The sequence below is a fragment of the Phodopus roborovskii genome, unplaced genomic scaffold, assembly GCF_943737965.1.
Source record: "Phodopus roborovskii unplaced genomic scaffold, PHOROB, whole genome shotgun sequence".
In the NCBI taxonomy this organism is placed as follows: domain Eukaryota; kingdom Metazoa; phylum Chordata; class Mammalia; order Rodentia; family Cricetidae; genus Phodopus; species Phodopus roborovskii.
This window is the reverse complement of record NW_026125484.1, coordinates 56,824-73,522: the sequence shown is the minus strand read 5'-3', so window position 1 is coordinate 73,522 and position 16,699 is coordinate 56,824. Positions and strand designations below refer to the sequence as shown.

The 16,699-nt window shown below is 46.2% G+C and overlaps 1 protein-coding gene across 2 annotated transcripts; it reads left to right on the top strand.

The window, feature by feature from the left end:
• The first annotated feature begins 1,549 nt into the window (after positions 1–1,549).
• On the top strand, positions 1,550–14,755 carry LOC127215589 (vesicle transport protein GOT1B). 2 transcript variants are annotated; one of them, XM_051175993.1, is made up of 6 exons: positions 1,550–1,699; positions 6,296–6,387; positions 7,837–8,015; positions 10,404–10,485; positions 12,067–12,099; positions 12,463–14,755. In XM_051175993.1, the coding sequence occupies exons 1-5, from the start codon at positions 1,675–1,677 to the stop codon at positions 12,073–12,075; spliced, it is 387 nt and encodes a 128-aa protein (XP_051031950.1). In that variant the 5' UTR covers positions 1,550–1,674; the 3' UTR covers positions 12,076–12,099; positions 12,463–14,755. The 2 variants fall into 2 exon arrangements, with proteins under 2 accessions (XP_051031950.1, XP_051031949.1); XM_051175992.1 differs by lacking the exon at positions 12,067–12,099.
• The last annotated feature ends 1,944 nt before the right edge of the window (positions 14,756–16,699 follow it).

Here is a 16,699-nt window from a genome sequence, read left to right as displayed (position 1 = left end):
GCAAAAAGAGTTAGAAAGCAAATATCTGTTTGGTGCCAAGCAGAAAGTCAACACCACTCAACAAATGTCCTAAAGTTGCAGATATAGCAAAAAAAAAAAAAAACAGGTCATATATTAAATAGACCTGCGACCAGGTCCATTGGACCTTAGCAACATGACACGCTGTTCCTCTAACCCTTTCCCCCTGCCTTTAAAGCTTGGATGGCAGGACTCATGGCCTCAACCCACAGAGGACTAAAGGTGTGTACAGCCATGTCTGGCAGGACTTATCTCACAAATAAGCAGGCTAGATTCAAATATCACAGATTAAGCAAAAACATAAATAGATCAACCACTTAGCATTTTACTGAACACTTGCTTTAGAGAGTTACAGTTAAATTCACCCTTAAGAGAAGCTAGTGTTCCAAGCAGGTGATTTTCAGGACCCTCTCTGCTGCAGGGATCTTACTCTACTTCTCTGTAAACTTTGCTTACTTAGAGAGAGAGGGTGGAGGCAGAGACCATCTAATACCATATTGGTTTAAAAGAATCTGGAATAGTTAAAAATGGGAGAAAGCATAACTGATACTAAATTTTAATCGTTAAAACTTAAACCTGAATGTGCATTTCCCCAAACTGTTATGAACACCATTACATTAATAAAGAAGAATAGAAAGCATGTTATATTTAGCTTAGTTTTAGTTTGCTAAAACTAAGCGCGCCCTCCAAAGACAGATGTCTGTTCTCACTTGGACCTCTCGCTTTATCAAATCACACCCTTCCTGTTAAGGCTGTTAAGGCAGTTTGAGCCTTGATTAAAACGGTATGGAGGCCACACATCGCTACCGGCATTTAAGGATGAGTCTAAGTGAAGACTCCTTCCTCGTGTACACCGGCATGTCCTTACCACTTCCTAGCGTGATAATATTCCGTCCGTGGGCTGTGAGGTCAGAGCATAGATTGCCTCTATTCACTTTTGTAATCAAACAGCCTAGCAAAATGCCCTTTCCAGGACCTGAAATCGTCAGGCGCTCTCCCTTCGCTCAGGAGAGATAACGATGGATCTACGTCCATTTCCTCCCATTATTTAAAAAAAAAAAAATTAAAAAAAAAAAAAAAAGGATTTTGTTGCCAAAAACCTGCCCCTTCCCCCAAACCTCGTAACTTTGCAGTAAAAGATAGCTCGGCGCACAATACATCCGAGAAAAGGCCTGTCAGTCAAATGCCTGAACGGTCGCGGATGCGGGAGGAAAACGCAAGCTAAGCCGGCGCGCGTCCCTCCACGCCGCTGCCTCCACAAGGGGGGGTGGAAGCACTTGGCGGCGGCGGCGAGGCCCGGCTCCCACGCACCTGACAGCCGCTCCGCCGTGGAAAAAAATAAAATAAATAAAATAAAAACCCTTCCCGCCACCGGCCCGCAGCGCCCACCCTTCCGGGACGGCCCCGTCCACCAATCACAGGCCAGAGCCTCTCTGATTGGCGGCGCGGCGCGGCCATCCCAACAAGAACGCGCCCCATTGGCCAGGCTGCAGCCAATGGGGCGCGGCCTTGCGGCCGGGCGGCGGCGGCGGCTGCGTGTTTCCGGAAGACGTGGCGGCTCGGGCCGGGCGGCGTCCCCGCGGCTCTTCTCCGGACTCGGCTTCGCAGCGTGGGCCCCGAGGCACCGCGGCCGCCGCCGCCAACGCCGCCGCCGCCATGATCTCCCTCACCGACACGCAGAGTAAGCGCTGCCGGGGCCCCGCGTCGGCCGCGCTCCCGCCGCAGCCTCTGCTCCGCGCCCGCAATGAATGGGGCGAGCGCGGCGTGGGGCGGCGGCCGGAGGGACGGAGGGACGGAGGGAGGGACGGGCGGCCTGCGCCCGCTCGGGTGGAGCCGCCGCCGGAGGACGAAGTTCCCGGGCCGTCCCGCCTGCACTCGGGCCGGGCCCCTGCGGGGCTGGGGTGCGGGGCCCGCGGAGAGCGCTGGCTGCGCTTGCTCGATCGCTTTCAGACGCTGCCGCTGCTTCCAGCCCGCCCCACGCCCCCTCGCCAGGACCCCGGGCTCCAGCCCGCCCCACGCCCCCTCGCAAGGACCCCGGGCTCCAGCCCGCCCCACGCCCCCTCGCAAGGACCCCGGGCTCCAGCCCGCCCCACGCCCCCTCGCAAGGACCCCGGGCTCCAGCCCGCCCCACGCCCCCTCGCAAGGACCTCGGTTGTTGCCCGCCCCTTTCAGTTTCTACCGAGTTTGCCGATTTTAATGTAAGGCCGCTCGGCGCTCAGTTGGAGTCGGAGCACCCCGAGGTGTCGGGAGTGGCGTCTCGGTTGTCTGTGCTGGGGGTCTGGGAGTGTGTAAACGAGGCTGGCCTTTGGTTTTGGTTTTGGTTCTTTGTGTGCGGTCTGGCCTCCAACTTGCAATCCTTCTGCCCCGGCCTCTAAAGTTCTGACTGTCACAAGCATGAGCAACCCTGCCTGTCTCTCCAGGTAAAGGATTGCGTTATTAGTGTCGCTGTGTACTGTGTGCGCGTCCCGTCTCTGCCTATCTCAGCATTCCGGTCCTCTTGCCTTTTTTTTTTTTTTTTTTTTTTGTGGTCTCAGAGATCAGAGTACACTGAAGTGTTCTCCGGACCTGGCTCCATCGCTTTAAAAACTCATTTGTACTTACATACCTACCAAAACTGTTTACTTTTTAAAGGTTTTTTTTTTAAATCTTTAAAAAAAAAGCATGACAACTTTTTGCTTCACCTTCCTCATTGCCATGACCTTTGCTTCTTCAAACTCTAGCCGCCTTAGATTTTTCAGAGTTCTAACATCCCATTGAACAGAAAACGAAAACCTTCCTTGAAGTTATTCTCAAGTAGAGTCTGAAGGTTCAAATTCAAGTCACGGCACACCGGAATACCAGATTTTCTATGGTTTCCTATACACCTTCGCAGCCCGATCATGCCCACTGGGTGTTTGATTTGAACTAGCCAGGAATCATTGCCTGTTGGTCCATCCATTTCATTTGGTTTTGATCGGAAGTAAAAGTGGCCCTTTCCCCCCTACTATTATTAGTAACAGTTTATAAAAGTGTGTTCTTCCATTTTAGTGTTAGATGTAAATATGTACATAACGGTGGGCTTAGTTTTCCTTTAATGTGCCTGTGTGGGGGTGTTGACATATGCATGTGGGTGTCAGAGGAGGCCAGAGCCATGGGTTCTCTTGGAGCTGGGGTTAGAAACAGTTGTTAGCTGCCTGATGTGGGTGCTGGGAGCCAAACTTGATTCAGTAAAGCAGACATGGGCCATTTATAAATTGGAGCATGTAGGATATTCAGTTGCACACATGCACGCCAGAAAAGGCCATGGTCCCAAGACCGCTGGCTCACAAGCATTGTTTTTTCACTGTACTACTGGCTTCTGAGGAGACTCGGTGTAAATTTCACATCTGGGGATGGTGCAAGTCTGAATTTAAATTACCCTGTGCATAAGGCAGTGAGGAATTGGACTCTGAAGAAAAAGTCGCTTTCCTGCCCCTCTTTATAGAATTCCTGTGTGAAATTCTGCCATGTTTACTTGCGATGCCTGAGGTGAGATGTTGAGTTAGAAGAGATGCTTAGGGAACCAGAGGTTTTTTGGGTTTTTTTTTTTTTTTTTTTTTTTTAATCCAATTGTGTCTGTGTTTGCTGCTGGATTGGACAGTGTCATTCCAGAGAGGTGCCAACACGATTCAGGCTTTCAGTTCTGAGAAGGGTGGATGACTGAAGACACTATGGTACCACTTCCCCCATTCCTGCAGTGCCTAAAGGAAGGGCAAGGGTTTCCATGGGGACAGCATCCTGTTACGTCTGGATTGTCACATTAAGTAAAATGCTGCTGTGGTATTTGTTTGACCTTCTGAGATTCATAACTGGTTGAACTTACCTGTTTCTTAAAGGACATGATGGGGGAGGAGGGCCTGCTCTCAGTCTCTGTAAAGTGTCACTGTCGATAAAATGCCAGCCATGATTGACATTGAGTTAAACTGGTCATTTTTTTTTTATAAAGTTTCTTAAGTAGGTTTTTTTGTTATTCAAATTAACCTCTCGGTTTGCTTATATCAAAATTTACTTTTTATGGGCAGAAAAAAAAATGGAGACAGGATATTACGTATTCCCAGGTATGATCATGGCAGGAAGATCATTGTGCCATACAGTTCTTTTGACTTCAGAGAACTTGTGGGTGGATACGGAGAGGGACAAAGGGAACTCTGGAGACGAGAAAGGGTGTGGTGAGGTTTTGACCCATTTCAGTAGGGTATTTCTGACAGCACTGTGCTAATGTTATTGTGGTAAAGGTCCCACAGGTGTCTGTCCCCTTCTGACCGACCTTCTGCACTTGAAGAGGTCGTGGGAATGTTTGGGTTCTGAGCTGTAGGATAGTGGTGTGAGAAGACTAGATGTCTACCTGCGGCAGGGCCTTGGCTGCTGTCCACGCTGATACTTTGCTCACTGGAAGCTTAAGCCATTGCTGCCTGCCACCTGCTGCCTGAGAACCTTGTTGAAGGGATCACCAGGCATGCGTGTGGACACTGCACTGTGATGAGCCGCATGGGACGCTCTCCCACTGCAGCTAACTCTCAGTAGTTCTGGTGCCTACTGGGTTGTTCTACACTGAGATTTAAACTTTATGTCAGTTACATCATTCTGGGCAGCCCAGTACCCTCTGGTTTAGTAAATGTATTTTTAAACTGTGGGTAAAAATATTTATGTGGTTAAAATAGACTTGGTTCAGTTACTTAACGATAGTTTGATTTGGGGCAGCTAATATCCCCTCTTACCCATCATCTTCCTCCAATCCCAAAGTGATGTGATTCTGCCTACATCCCAGCGATACTGGGAGGGTTGCATTTCATATGCTCTGAGAAACACCTCACAGTGCCTGGCAAGTTCTCAATGCATATTACTGTATCTCCATTTAATTTTCTCCTTTATTTATAAACTTGGGGAATGCTTTTACTTTTTATGTGTGCAGTTGTGGCCAGATTTACATTCAATCAGTCATTCTCAGAGAAGGGAGGGGGTGAATATGAATGACAGGCTCTCTACTGAACTTGGAGCTCACTGATTTAACTGGACTGCCTGGCCAGAGCACTTCAGAATTCTCCTGTCTCTGCTCCCAAGCCATGGGATCGCAGGCATGAACCATGTCTGGCTTTGTAGGTGGGTGCTGGGATCCAAACTCAGATCATCCTGCTTGCACTGCGGGCACGTTACCAGCTTGACTTCCTTTTCCATAAACAAACATCTTGGATTCTGTGTAATTATTAAGATAATCTGTGAACATAGAAGTCACACTCGGATAACTTGGCTGTTATGAATTGCTCCTAACTCCTAGTTGCTTAATAAAGTTTTTTGCCCTTCTAGTTGTTTTAGTAAATTCTCCTGAAACATTTGAGCAAGGAAGTATTAGCCTGGAATTACGATATTTGCGCCTGAAATACATTTAAACTAGAATGATGGTAGACAGGCTTGTAGATTCTTTCAGACTAACTTTAGAAACAAAATAGAAGATGGTATAAAAAACAGGCCATGGAGCTGTAGACAGAGGTAAAGTTTATAAAGTATTGGCTTGTCAGAACCTTGATGTGGTTCAGTCTTAGTTTTGTTGATTTGTAATGTGTATGGGGGCAGGGGAAGGGAGACAGGCTGGCCTGGATTTTAGCACTCTAGAGCTGAAGGGAAAATAATAAGCAACGGGCCAGAAATCACTAATACAAACAGCAGTTCTGGGGAGAAGAATAAAGGTTGCCAGTTAGCCTCTAACAGCTAAAGCAGGGTGACCAAGAAGTAACTGGCAGATTTTTCTTTGTGGCAATAGCAAGAGTGTCTGTGGCCTCAAACGAAAGATAGGACCTAGAAAATGTAAGGTCAGCAAAGCATTAATATGCAGGTCAACCTCAGTTGTACTGTGTCCACCACTGCACTTAGCACCACAACAAACACCCCTGGGTCTCCAGGAGTTGATTGACAGAGTCTTCGTCTCTAAGTGAACACGTACAAATGTGGGCTAGGTTGTTATTTCAGGTTCTAGTCCTAAGCATGTAACAGTTGTGCTGTAAAGTTTATAGGAGACAAAACAGTTAAAACCTGTACATTTTTGCCTACAATCAAAGAGAGAGAGAGTTTAGAATCTAGGCCTACCTTTTCCTGTCTCCTGGCACTTGGCCACAGAACTAGCTGATGCTGCCTCACTTTGGTAGAGAACTTGACGCCATGAAGAAGCTGACCTCCAGGGTGGAGGAGACCTGTGGTTTTTGCTGGGTTTGTGGGATTGTCAGGGACTTGGTTCTCTGCCTTAACCATGTGCTTTGTGTTGCAGAAATCGGCATGGGCTTAACAGGGTTTGGAGTGTTTTTCCTGTTCTTTGGAATGATCCTCTTTTTTGACAAAGCACTGCTGGCTATTGGAAATGTAAGTTTTGGACATGTGCATTTTAAATTCATCAGACTTATCTATTGGTGACTTGCTTGCTCATAATCATAGGTAAATGAATCTCAGGTTCACAGTTTGCAGCGGCAGTGAACCCCATCAGCTCTGTGTGAACAGAAGATAAACTTAAGGCTCCCACCTGATCAGCTACCCTGTGGTGTGATTTGCAATTGAGTAAATGAGTGTTAGACCTGAATAGTGGTTGGAGGCAGAAGACCTAGCCAGGCATGGTGGCTCAAACCTATAAGCTCAACACGTAGAAAAACAAGGCAGGAGGATTGCCACCAGTTCAAAGCTAGCCTGGGCTACGTAGCAAGGTACTATCTCAGACAATAAAGAAAAGAAGGATGACTTGCTAGCCCCTTAGTAAATTTATCAAACTATTTGAATGGAAATATCTGGGACTGTGCATGTGATTAAATTACATAAACAAATTTTTAATAACCAGAAGCTTTTAAAAAGTACATCTTTTGTCATGAGATGGCTCAGTTGGCAAAGGGGCTTGCCACTAACCAATCTCTGGGAGCTCCATGATAGAAGAAGAGAACCAGCTAACTCCTCTAAAATACCCTCTAACCTCCATGCACATGCCTGTGGACCAGCACATGAGTGAATAGATCAATGTAGTTTTCTGTTTTTGAATACTTGGGTGCTGTGTTCCTGACATCACTGGAAAGGAAGTGCTTTGGTTGCTTGCTTGTGTACTACCCTGTCCACGTGTCTGGTCAGACAGGAGTTCCAGGAGGAAATAACCCCCTTGTGGGGAGATGGAAAAGTCACTGAATGATTTTAAGATGTGTTTGGAGTCTGTGGCTTACTTTAATTAAAAGAAAGGAAAACAAAGTTAGTGATTTCTGAGAATGTGGTACTTAGCTGGTGGTCATGGTGTGTGTGGTAAGAAGTAACTTGCCCTGAGGAAAACTATGGGGATGGGGTGGGGGGGGGCATTTCATTCACAGTGCAGGGAAAGGATTTCTTACTCTGCTGCTGGGCTCTCCTCCTTGGCTTTACACTGATCCTCTGCCATCTGTGAAGTCACCACTGAAATCACCCACCCGTAGAAACCGCTACACCCCACAGTGACTGTCACACAGTCAGGAACGACGTTTGGTGGGAAATTAAAGCGAGCTGGCCGTCCAGGCCTCACCAGCTGTCTGTTGAACTAAGCCGTTTCCCTTCCATCCAGGCCAGCTGGGGAAACTGCCGATGTGGGTCTTGGAGTCCCTTTCCACCATCTTTCCCCCATTGAATGGGGTTAGACACAAGATGAGGCCAGTGGAGACAGCCAGGACTTCCAGCGTGCATGCCCCGTGAACTGGCTCTGCGCAGGGTGCACAGCAGACGCCAAGCAAACTGCTTCACTGCTGACTCGTCTCCTTGCTCTTCACTTGATGAGGGGTTAACCTTGTCTGTGTTGTCTTTCTCTCCTAGGTTCTGTTTGTGGCTGGCTTGGCTTTTGTAATTGGTCTAGAAAGAACATTCAGATTCTTCTTCCAGAAACACAAAGTGAAAGCCACGGGATTCTTCCTGGGTGGTGTGTTTGTGGTCCTCATTGGTTGGCCATTGATAGGCATGATCTTCGAAATTTATGGATTCTTTCTCTTGTTCAGGTAGGCCATTATCTCCTACTTTCAGTGAGCCAGTGTATCAGATAACTGTTCAGAGCCCTGGGCAGGCGACCTCACATGGGAGTGTCGCTTCCTGAATGACCACTGTTTAGACTAAGTCTTTCAATTTTAGGTCAGTCAACTATAAGAAAGTTTCCTAGGTGTAAGTGACTGCCTGAGGGAAGTAAGGAAGTGTTTGTTAAGCATCTGCAGTGCTTCGTCCTCTGACGACTCTAGCATGTGTCAGATTCCCACACAACCACCCAGTACAACTGACCCCTGCTCAGCTTGACCCACAAACGCATCACTGTTAAGCCACAACCCTTCTTCCCCAAGATCTTAAATAACTTGCAAAGTCCCATAATCTTTACAATTCCCTTAAAATAATCAATATCTTTAAAAATACAAAGTCTTTTAAAATTCAAGTCTCTCAACTAGGGGCTCCAATAAAATACTTTTACATCAAGAGGGGAAAAAATCAGGACACAGTCACAACCAAATCAGCGCAAAACAAAATTCCAGCCATCCAATGTCTGGGCCCCACTTGTCTTCCGGACTCTTCCAGAGGTCTTGACTACGTCTCCAGCTCCGCCCTCTGCAACACACACAGCTGTCTTCTAGGCGCCAGCTGGCTGCACTCCACCGCTGCTACACTTATTGCTGGTCTTCCCGTGGTCCTGGCATCTCCAGTGTGCCGGTCCCTGCCTGCAGCTGGCTGCACTTTCACCAGTGGACCCTCGTAGGGTCTCCTCGTGGTGCCAAGCCTCGACTTCTCCGCGTGACCCCTTCAGTCCTGGGCCTTCAACTGCCACTGAGGCTGCATCTTCACCGGTGGCCTCTCCTGCCTCTCACAGTGCCAAGCCTCAGCTGCTCCCCATGATCCCTTCATGCCTGCAACACCAATACTACCTGGGTGATGCTTACACGTTACCAAGTGTGGCTTCACCTCAACGATGCTGGTCTCTTCTTTATGATTTCTTAACTCAGCCCACCCACATCAAGTATTCCAGCAAAGTAAAATTTGCCTCAGTAGTTCTGCTATCTTGTTATCCACAGTGGATTCTCCAGCCCCTGCCAAGCGATCCTAATTCAAAATAACAGCCCTGATAAGAGTCTTCAAACTTCCCTCCGAAACTTTACAAGTCAAGCCTCCATCCTCTGTACTTAACATTCTTATATTCCGTTCCTAAAGAACGCCCCCACTAAGCTCTTAACACTCAATGGTTCTTGTAGACCAAAGTTCCACAGTCCCCCCCAAAAACATGGTAAGGTCTGTCACAGCAATACTACACTCTCCTAACAATTTGTCCTAGTTAGGGTTTCTATGGCTGTGACAAAACATGATTGCCAAAGAGCGAGTTGGGGACGAAAGGGTTTATTAAGCTTATCTTCAGCACTGCTGTTCATCGCTAAAGGAAGTCAGGACAGGAACTCAAAATGGCAAGATCCCAGAAGCAGGAGCTGCTGTAGAGCTGTGGAAGGTGCTGCTTACTGCCTTGCTCAGACCACCTTATAGAACCCAGGGCCAGCAGCCGGGGATGGCACCACCCACCATAGCCTGGGCCTTCCCGAATTAGTCATTAAGTGAGAAAATGCCTTACAGCTGGATCTCAGGGAGCCGTTTTTTGTTTTTTTTCCAGCTGAGGCTCCTTTCTCTGATGGCTCTAGCTTGTGTCAAGTTGACATTACACCAAACAGCAGGGTTTGCTGTTTCTTTAGTGGGGTATATAAGTGGATAGACAGGTCATTTTCTTATGTAAATATGTTGCTTTATAGTAGCTGCTTCTTGAGCACAGCATGCTTCGTGCATGTGCATTGCATGGCGAGAGGCCCAGTGAAGAACACGGGGATTGTTGAGCACTGCTGTCTTACGGGAACCAGTTAGGCAGTAAAGCAGAGTGTGCATGAGAAGATACGTTCAGAAACACTGCTTGTATTTATACTTTAGAGTGCCAGGCACCATGTCACCTAAACCATGAAAATGAATTAAGGCAAATCTGTCTTAGGAAAGCTAGCATTTCTGATGTGGAAGACAAAGTGTAACTAATTGGCGGCTGGGTCACTTGTGTGGGCATGTGTCCCACCAAAAACTGACAAGATGTGAGGCTGCCTTCCACTGGCTGTTCTGTCTGTGTGTGTTTTCATGGTCTCACACGAAGCCTCAGCAGCTCGGTTCTTCTGGTGGCCCCTCCCGTCTTCAGCAGTGGGACAGACAGAAAAGCCCATGGTCTGGTGACAGCACAGCTCTGCCCATTGTACTCCGGGCACCGTTTTGCCAGCGATCAAACCGTTAACTGTTGTAACTAGCGACTCTGAAGTCTCAGTTTCCCTGGGTTAGTGGCCCCTCCTGGTAGAAAGCATTGATTTGACAGCCTGTCTTTCTCCTCCCAGGGGCTTCTTTCCTGTGGTTGTTGGCTTTATCAGAAGAGTGCCTGTCCTTGGATCCCTCCTAAATCTGCCTGGAATCAGATCAGTAAGTAGTCATATATGCAGTAATACATTTTTTAAACCATCCAAATGAATGTGATGCCCACTGGGAGCGTGAATCGTCAATGTGATTGAGGCATTATGATATAAATGATTGTGTCACGTGGATCCTGGTTACCCTGAAAATCAGAAACTAATAGTTTGTAGATATGCAAAACCTGACATTTTGTTTGGACATGCCATTTTCAGTATTGTTTTCTATTTTGGTGTTACTCTGGTTGATAATGCTAAGCTACTTTTGTGAATTGTTAAGTGAAACCCATCCTGCTTTCAGGGTGTGTTCTGTGGATGTGTTAATACTGACCTGCCATGGGGCATGGGGGCTCCATCGGTTTGGGGTCTCGGAAGCCTCTCAGGCTTTACTTGCCTTCCCAACTCCCTGTGGCAGATTCAGGATGGCTTTGCCTGTCTTCCTTGTATACGCCTCTATTGTAACATTTTCCTGTTTTAATTATCGAGAAGAGAGCTCCAGAGCCGTGATCATAGTCGCTCGTAGCAGAGTAGGCAGATGGCTATTAGCCGTTCTTCTCCAGAGCCCAGCGTAACACCTGCCACTCACAGTAGAAATGCCAAACATTTTTCCCAAGTCAGTGAATGACCTCACAGAGCCAGTCAACCTCATGACAACTCTGACTTCTCTCTAGCCATCTTCCTTAGTCTGAAAACTAAGTGAGATCCTAAAATACGCAGAGAATGCTGTAGATGGAGCCCGGGTGGAGGGAGACAGTTCTTTAGGCTCTAGAGCCAACCCGTAGCAGAAGTCACCTAGGAAGAACCTTTGTTCCACAGGTCCATGCTCATTCTGAACAACCAGGTTGAAGTACAGAAGGTGGTTAGGCCCATCTGTCTGTCTAGAGATTGCAGGGACAGCCACAGTGTCACCTGAGTCCTTGGCTAACAGACTTCCAGGAAAATGGGCACCACTGTAAGCCCAGTCTTTTCCCTGGGGATCAGTCTTAGAGGCAAAGCACCCTGATAACAGCCTGATCATTTGTCTGTGGAGAGCAAATACGGTGTTTTAAGGCTCTAGTGAACCCACAGGCATCCTCTATCAGTCACCTGCTGAGGATCATTGCAAAGGTTGGTGCCTCAGCTTGGGGTGGGTGGACCCTGGCTCCATTCATTTTATTACCAGACTCAGCTTAGGTATCGTTTATATGTAAAATGACGTTTGAATTTGCTAAGACTGCAGTTACAAGTCTGTAATGAGTGTGTAAATGAGTGTGTACAGTAGGGGTCTGCGGTCAGTGCCTACGTAACAGGTGTGAAGCATGGGTGCAATCTCAGCAATGCCCGCCCTGCATCACTGCTCTGATGATGTAACTGTTGCAAGCTGCACATCATCACCATCTGGGATGCCCACGTAAGACAGCAGAGTAGCCCATCAGTGACCATTTACCTGAGTGTCCGTTGAAGTTCATACGTTTACATTGGCCACACTGACTGTCTCAGTGTCTTTGCCCCCTAAGTATGATGTCCAGAATGCCCATGTAACATGTTTTCAGTTGATAGCTGATAGCTGTTGTTTATTACTGAACTTAATTGAGTTAAATCTGTTTGTCCAAAGACCACATAGGCCCAGAAGAGATCCACAGGAATGGTCAGTGGAAATATCTTTTTGGGTTCATTAATGCATGAGTGGCCGGCATTTCAGTCTTTTCTTTTTTTGTTGAGCTAGCAGTGTCAGTGTCATTTTATACGTTATTTTATTCATTGTGTTGCATTTTTCATGTTTCACCCTTAAATTCATGTGTATGACATGTCATGCAAAAGCAGCTTCTAGAAAAGTAAATTTTATACACACCTGAGAAGGTGGTGTTGGACACCATCCAGCTAACCACTATGTCATGCCTTGAATTCCCGCAAACCTTATAAAATTGGATGTTTGAAACCAGCATGTAAAGTGTTGGTTCAATGCTATACAAGGCCTGAGCTCCCTTTAATTATGTTTTTCTTCTTACAGTTTGTAGATAAAGTTGGAGAAAGCAACAATATGGTATAACAGCAAGGGAACTGAAGACTTTAAATATTATATTATTTATGAACCCTTTGAAGACTATTCAGCACAAAGTTCAGTTTCTCAAACTAGCTTGTAAAGCCCTTCAGAAGTTTAAAGCGCACACCCTCCAGAGCACCAACAGTTATGGAAGAAGCACTGACAGCAGCCTTGTGGCCAGACCATCTGAGCACAGCGGCTGGAGAGGATGGATCCTTGTTACCAAGTTTAGTGACTTGAGAAGGCTGATTCTTAGTCTTGCTGCAACCCGTGAAACAGCCGTTAATAGAGAACCATGGTGTCTGTTACTTTTTTTTTTTTTTTAGAAGATTCAGGAACACCAGTAGCCATTTGGGGTTTTTTTTTTTTTTTTTCTGTGTTTTTGTTTTGTTTTGTGTTTTGTTTTAATGATGGCCCAGGTATTTCTAGGTGTGCTGGGTCTCTGATAATGATGCCTGAATTGGATTAGATTATGTCGTCTCCATGTATCAGCCCAAGGAAAGCCCAGTTTCATGTGTCAATCACTTTTTTTGTAAACATGAAAATAAAACTTTTGTGGTCCTTTTGAATCTTAATATTTTGGAGCCAGATAAAAATCTGAACTAGACATTCTTTTTCAGAATACGCAGAGGTCATTTTGAGCTGTTACTTTTCAAGCATAGCTGACCAAGTGCTTTCTGGACTCTACGACACTGTGGATGCGCAGATCTCTTGAGCATGGCCTGGGTGTGTTCATACAATCTGCTGCACGCAGACGCCAAGCAGAGAGCACTCTGACCATGGAGTAGTCTGCCGCAGAGGGCATTGGAATCAGTTACTGAGATACTAAATGATGCACATCAGATGGTTTCCCCATGTTATGATGTAGTTTTTCTTCTTGTGTTCTTATGAAATTTGGCCACAGTTTCCTACCTTGGTTTCACAACTTGTGGTGACATTGAAGGTGTGTAACATGTTAAAAGCATGATTCTGTGACTGAGAAGGGCTGTTATTTCATCTTAACTTTCCTCCTGTTTGCAGCCTTATTGTAACATCCAGAAGGCAGCAAGCACCATACCTGCCCCCCACTGATCTCCATCTTGACTTAGGAGAAAAGATGCCCCGGTGACATGCAAAAACTATTACATTATAACTAAACTTGTGGGGTTCCTCGGGAGCTTAGTGCTGGGGCAATCTTGTCATTCCCTTCTGTTGCTACTCTACCAGCAGCAACAATGGTGTCCTTCCTTACCTGGTCATGGGAGCACCCTCAGATGTGACACTGTTTATCTTACCACTAATGATTGAACTATTTATTTTTAACAGTTTCAGAGCTTTTTAATGCAGAAAATCATAATTAAAATTGTATTTATTTACAAACCATTTCTACAAGACGTTACAATGTTTGATGTTTTTAGTTAAATTTCTTGGTGCCAGGAGAATCTCCAGCCTTGCTGGTCTGCAGAAGGAAGGACTGGTGTGTAGTGGGATGGTTCATTCTTGTGGATTTCTGTCCTGTTTGGTACTTGCTTCTGACTTTATGGTGTAACCTGTGAATTGGAGAACCCTACCTCAGTAGCTCATGGGATAATAAAAGACCTGGCAATGTGTCTGACCTTCTCAAAGTCACACCTTCCCTGGAATGTCAGTGCTATGCTTTGGGAACGGACGTGTGTGAGATGCCCTGTACGCTTCCCATAGGCTCTGGCCCATGTGGTTTGACAGTGGCTAGGTGTCACTCTGTTAGAGCGGGAGTCTGCCATTTAAATTCGTCCTCGACATGACCCATCACAGTGTTCTTTGCACTACAGCAAAATGCCCTTTCAGCAGTCCGATTTCAGAACACACTGGATCTGATTCGAGAAGCTCTCGTCCTTTGCAAGGCAGGGGCTGGGCTCACTTTGTTTCGGGGGCCTGAGACTGACTGCTCATCAGCACTGCACTTCTGTCAGAACCTTGGGAGGCTTGTCTTTAAACAAACCAGCCTTTTGACTTCTGGAAGCCCTGCCCACTTCTAAAAATCAGCCTTCTGTCTTTGTGACAAAAAACAACAAAAACCTTTATTCCCCCAAATGGAGGAAAAGTTCTAGTACTCAGCCTTAAGTGTTTCTGTCATGTTCAAATGTACCTTCTGTAACAGAAACATGCCTGCAATGTTGTCCCTTACACTTCTCTGGAATTCAGCTGCTTTAGAAGTCTCATGGTCAAATTATATACTCTTAACAATGGCGTATTGTAAATACACTTGTCTTACCTCAATAAAAGGGTACTTTTCTATTCATTGGTGGTCAAGTGTATCTTTGAAGTTTTAACGCTTAAATTACACTATAATTATCTTCTTTTTAAAATTGGGACATTTAAAAATGTGCAATTTTTCAAGTGACCTTGAAAATTTTAATTTCAAAATTTCTTAAGTACAGTCATACAACAACGAAATTAGGAAAACACATTTGAAAACTAGTAAAATGTATAAAAGAATATTGGGTGGAGGGAGAGATGGCCCAGAGGTTTGTAGCTCTTTAATAAGAGTATACAGATTGGGTTCCTGGCAACCATGTGGCATCTCGAATGGTTCAGTTATGCCAGCTCAAGAGAATCTGCTGCCCTCTTTGGGTCTCGGGGACCAGGCATACATGTGATACACGAACAGGCAGGCAAACGCTCATACATATAAATGTTAATGAATATTCATTGTCTTGGGCCACATTCTGTTTTTTAAAAAATGGTAAACTCTGGGCATATTGGTGCAGCCTTTAATCCTGGCATTCAGGATGCATTGTAAGCCCTGTGAGACGCAGGCAGCCAGGCCTACTTAGGTATGTTCTCAAAAAAGCAAAAGAACATCGAACAGAAGTCTGCTAAGCATCTGGTCATTCAACAGACATTTTCTGAGTGTCTCTTGGGAGCTTAAAGCCCATGACCAAATGCTAGCGATTAGAATACTAATCCCTGTCCACCAGGAATTGTTAACTTCTCCAAACGTACTCTGGAGTTGCACTGAATTAGTTCTTGAGGCTAGATGCCTGACACCCAATCGGTGCTGGGGACATGGGGGACCCCTGGAGAGCTGTAATTCTTCAGTCCCATGTTGGAAGAGCAAAGGATCTGAGTTCTGATAGCAGCAAAGGCCTGAAGCAGCAGAGCAGCTGCTCCTCCTTCAGACCATCTGGCCCCCTGCCAGAAGGTTCTGTTATTCTACAAGTCAGTTAATTATCTATCCTACCACCTGAGAGGCTGAAACAGGAGGCTTGCCAGGACTTCATGACCAGCCTGAACTAAATAATGAAACATCTTGTCTGGTAGATAGTTGATGATGGATGGATGGGTTGGTGGGTGGATGAGTAGATGGATGGATGGGTTGGTGGGTGGGTGGGTGGATGGATGGGTGGATGGATGGAAGGATGGATGATCTAGCACAGTTCCCAAACCTTATCCAGGAGCCACGAGTTTTAACTTGAGTCCTGTTGTTGACAGAACTAAGATGTGAAAGTTCCTGACTGGCTGAATTACTTTCCTGTGGTATACTCACTTGTGAAGACTGCACTGGACGCCACTAGCGTTTTCTCCCCTTACCTATTTGCTGGGCCAACACAGCTGGATCTTCTGGGTCCTTTCCACTTCCTGACTTTACACTGATTTGGTAGCAAATGATTCTTAAGGCTCCAGTCTCTTAAGATGTATGTCCATCCCTGGGCTTCATAGGTACCAGGAAATGCTGAACCAATCAAATGCAGTTATCCAGCTTTGCTGCTGTCCTCTCCACCCCCTAGTGTGTTGAAGTCAGTTTTGTGGAAGCAGAGGTCTCTGCCAGCCACAGTGACTGAGATGAACCCTGCAGAAGTCTCTACCTTACATCCCGACCTTTCACAAGGTAACTTGTTACTGGAGAGGATGGATCATCAAGGGCAGGCTGTCTTCCCTAGGAAAGGGAAATGCCAGGACAATGGAAGTCACTCTTGATGTCTCCAAGTGAGCGTGAATCATTGGTCACCCTCCTTCCCATTGTTAAATAAAGGGGTGGGGGAGGAGGACTTTGTAATTAGAGTTGACATTATAAAGAACTTTCCTAAGTGGAAGAAATGAAATAAACTTCCTCCCTAAGTGAATGTATCTGAAAACAGCATGCTTCGTGTGAAACTACTTGTGATAAGCAATGGAATTCTTGGGCCTTGAGTCTTCTGATGTGGTGCTGTGACTGGAGTTTCAATTCAAAAGCCCAGCTGTG